The sequence below is a fragment of the Hibiscus syriacus genome, unplaced genomic scaffold (assembly GCF_006381635.1).
Source record: "Hibiscus syriacus cultivar Baekdansim isolate YM2019G1 unplaced genomic scaffold, ASM638163v2 tig00110597_pilon, whole genome shotgun sequence".
NCBI lineage: Eukaryota > Viridiplantae > Streptophyta > Magnoliopsida > Malvales > Malvaceae > Hibiscus > Hibiscus syriacus.
In genome coordinates this window covers 2,618,522-2,621,566 of record NW_024062795.1, presented here as the reverse complement: position 1 = coordinate 2,621,566, position 3,045 = coordinate 2,618,522, and the positions used below count along the sequence as shown (strand labels likewise).

At 34.8% G+C, this 3,045-nt stretch overlaps 1 protein-coding gene across 1 annotated transcript; it reads left to right on the top strand.

Annotated features, from left to right (window-relative positions):
* Positions 1-2,008: 2,008 nt before the first annotated feature.
* LOC120133953 (zinc finger protein 7-like) lies at positions 2,009-2,745 on the top strand. Its single transcript, XM_039150437.1, has one exon. It carries the CDS (start codon positions 2,092-2,094, stop codon positions 2,671-2,673), a length of 582 nt encoding a protein of 193 aa, XP_039006368.1. The 5' UTR covers positions 2,009-2,091; the 3' UTR covers positions 2,674-2,745.
* The last annotated feature ends 300 nt before the right edge of the window (positions 2,746-3,045 follow it).

The window sequence follows — 3,045 nt, the reverse complement described above, 5'->3', positions numbered from 1 at the left end:
CCGATATGATTGATAATTTTACGGTACTAACTATTATGATTTTTTAAAGTAATTATTAATCAATTAATCTAGATCAAATTTTGTATATGTCTATTATAAAGACTATCCTTTCAAACCAGTTTATTACATTCGTAAACATCAAGATTCAGACTTTTGATTGTACTTAAGAAATTTAATATCTCATTCCACTAGAATTTGTAAAAACAAAAGATAGAATTTAATTCATCTAATTTCAAATAAGTATAAATTTAAATTTGATCATATTCGACTTGTTCCATTTATATATATAGTACTTATAAATTAAATTGTCTGCCGTGAAACTTTTTCCGGCAAACCCAAGACGGTCATAGAAATGTCCAAGTGGGTCTTGATTGTACTTGTCCCTGTTGTACATATAAAATTGCCCACCCCACTACTACCTGCTGTAAATGAAAAGCCAACAAGTCCCAACATGAAGACACCCTCTCAGATTTTCTTGTCCAACAATAACAGCATACTAAATTGGCCCTAAAGATACCGTTCTATCTTATTATCTCCATTATTGCCCATTCTCTGGGCCCCCACGCCAACCAATAAACGTCTAAAGCCTAACCAAATCCAAACTAAACCTACAATCACTTCTATTCCATAAACATACATATCTTTCATTTTAACATTCAACAAATCAATCACTTCCAACAGAATACTACAATCTTTTCTTAGTAGCTGCCCCCCCCCCTCCTTTTCATATGTCTTTGGCTTGACATGAAAAGCATTAAAAACACCAATTATGGTGAGGAAATATCATTCAACTACTACTTGCAATTTTTTTAAGAAGAGAAAGCAAACTCTGTAAATCAGCTTGTCAAAGCTTATGATTATGGGTTAGTATTTGATATGATGACAATCTCATTAAAAAAAACTTGAAAATATGCATAGAATTAAACTTTTTAATAGTTAAATAAAGGCATAATGATAAAAAAAATCAACGTTCGATTAAATAATCACTTTGATCCTTATTTTTTTTAGAAGCATTTCATTTTGGGACAATAAGGTCTCTTAGTGGATGAAAATTGTAAATCAATAAGGATTAAAGTGACAATTTAATCAAATTTTATGGGCCTTTTTGCCCTAAAATAAAACATTGGAGCTAAAATGTTCAGAAAAATATGGACTAAAATGATTATTTAATTAAAAATCAGGGATATTTTTTGACATTATGCCCTAAATAAATGCATTTATGTTTAACGCACTAACATAGTATAAATAAGTGAAGTATGTGATAACAAATGAAATTAAACCTTAAAAGATTTAGTTTATCAAATTTGTTTTAAAGGGTTTTTAAAGAAATGTAAGCGTGTGGCTTACTGTAAATTTATAAATCTATATAGTTCCATTATATCTTATACAAACCATAATTGATATTTTTAACATCTAGAATCATATTTTTTTATTAGAATCGCATTTGCATAATTCACAATATGTGTATAGAGTATGCACTAACCTGGCTTCTGGGAAGCAGTACGTTGAAAGATTATATGATGAATTTGACCATGAATGCTAGCACTTGTTGGATATGCCAAACCCTGACTTTCTTACCTGACTCCAGGAATCCAGTAAGTGCATTCTCATTGCAGAAAGATGACAGTAGCGAATCCTATAACTTTGATCAATGGCAACGATGAAGACGACGAGCATTGTCCCCCTGGAAAAGCACCAAGAATTGCAGGCAATGTGGGGTCTTTGTCATTAATTGAAATGGGAAAATAAAATCCTCAAATTATGGTCCTTCCACTATGCTCAAATTGGGGATAACCCATGTATGTGATCCTCCACTTTTATAATGTTATTTGTTAGTTCAAATAGTTGACTCCTAAAACAAAAATAAATAAATAAATAAAAACATAGACACTGAATGTAAGTAAATTTGAGCATATTAAAGGGACCAAGACTATAATTGACCATATAAAGTGAAAAAGCCAACCATCAAATAGCAAACCTCATTCTCTCCTATCTCCATTTAATATATTTCACCTCCCAGTTTAAACTAACTCTTGAAAACTATATCAAGTTTTGTAAATCCCTTTGTATTCTTGAACTTCAGAGAAAAAAATGGTTTTCCAAAGAGAAGCAGCAGCTGAAACCGAAAGTAGATCAACAACACAACAAGGCGAGCTAAGGGTTAATGAAGATAGCAATAATGAAGCAATTGAAGAAGAGAATCCAGGAGAGTGGTTGAACCTAACACTCGGTGGGAACTTAATACCAGCACCTGGAGACTCTGAGTCTGCCTTGGACCCGCCGTTAAGACGAGTTCCTTCCAAGGTTTTCTCTTGCAACTTTTGCAAGAGGAAGTTTTACAGTTCACAAGCTTTGGGTGGCCACCAAAACGCCCACAAGCGGGAGCGAGGTGCAGCCAGAAGATATCATTCCCAGAGAATGATGGCGATGATGAGCTTGCCGACGAGCAGTCAAATGGTTCGATCACTTGACGTTCAACCGCATTCGCTTGTGCACAAATCAACCAGAGATGCAGCTACTGCAAGTGTAGCGAGATTTATTGATACTTACTCAGTGCAGTTCACAGTTGATGATGGAACGGACTTCATGTGGCCAGGCAGTTTCCGTTTGGATCCTCGACCACCCGAACCGCTGTCAGAACCATCCAAGCTTGACTTGAATCTTCGGCTCTAATCCATCTATCTACTCTTGTCCAAGTTTAAAAATCTCTTAAAACTTCAGATGATTGTTAGGCAAAACTTTTGAGACTAATTGTATTTTACTGTAAGTATATGTATATATTCCAATTTGAAAACTAACAAACTGATTGGAATCAACGTAATTCGATCAAATCACCTTAGGCTCTTTTTGGATCACACTTTCCCGCGGTGAGATGGAATCTTAGGAGCCTTTTGCTCTTCATCTCACCACAGCCTCATTAGTGAAGTTGTTTGGCACTCTCCCATCATGGAGTAAACTTGCCTCGCTACAATTTTTAACCAGAGTTGAAGGCCTCCAGTGAACACATACTGCATACCCAGAGAATTGGTAATTTCTATTTCACTC

Bases quoted from the DNA above. Each gene is read 5' to 3' on its own strand.
- LOC120133953 (XM_039150437.1), top strand. From the start codon at position 2,092: ATGGTTTTCCAAAGAGAAGCAGCAGCTGAAACCGAAAGTAGATCAACA.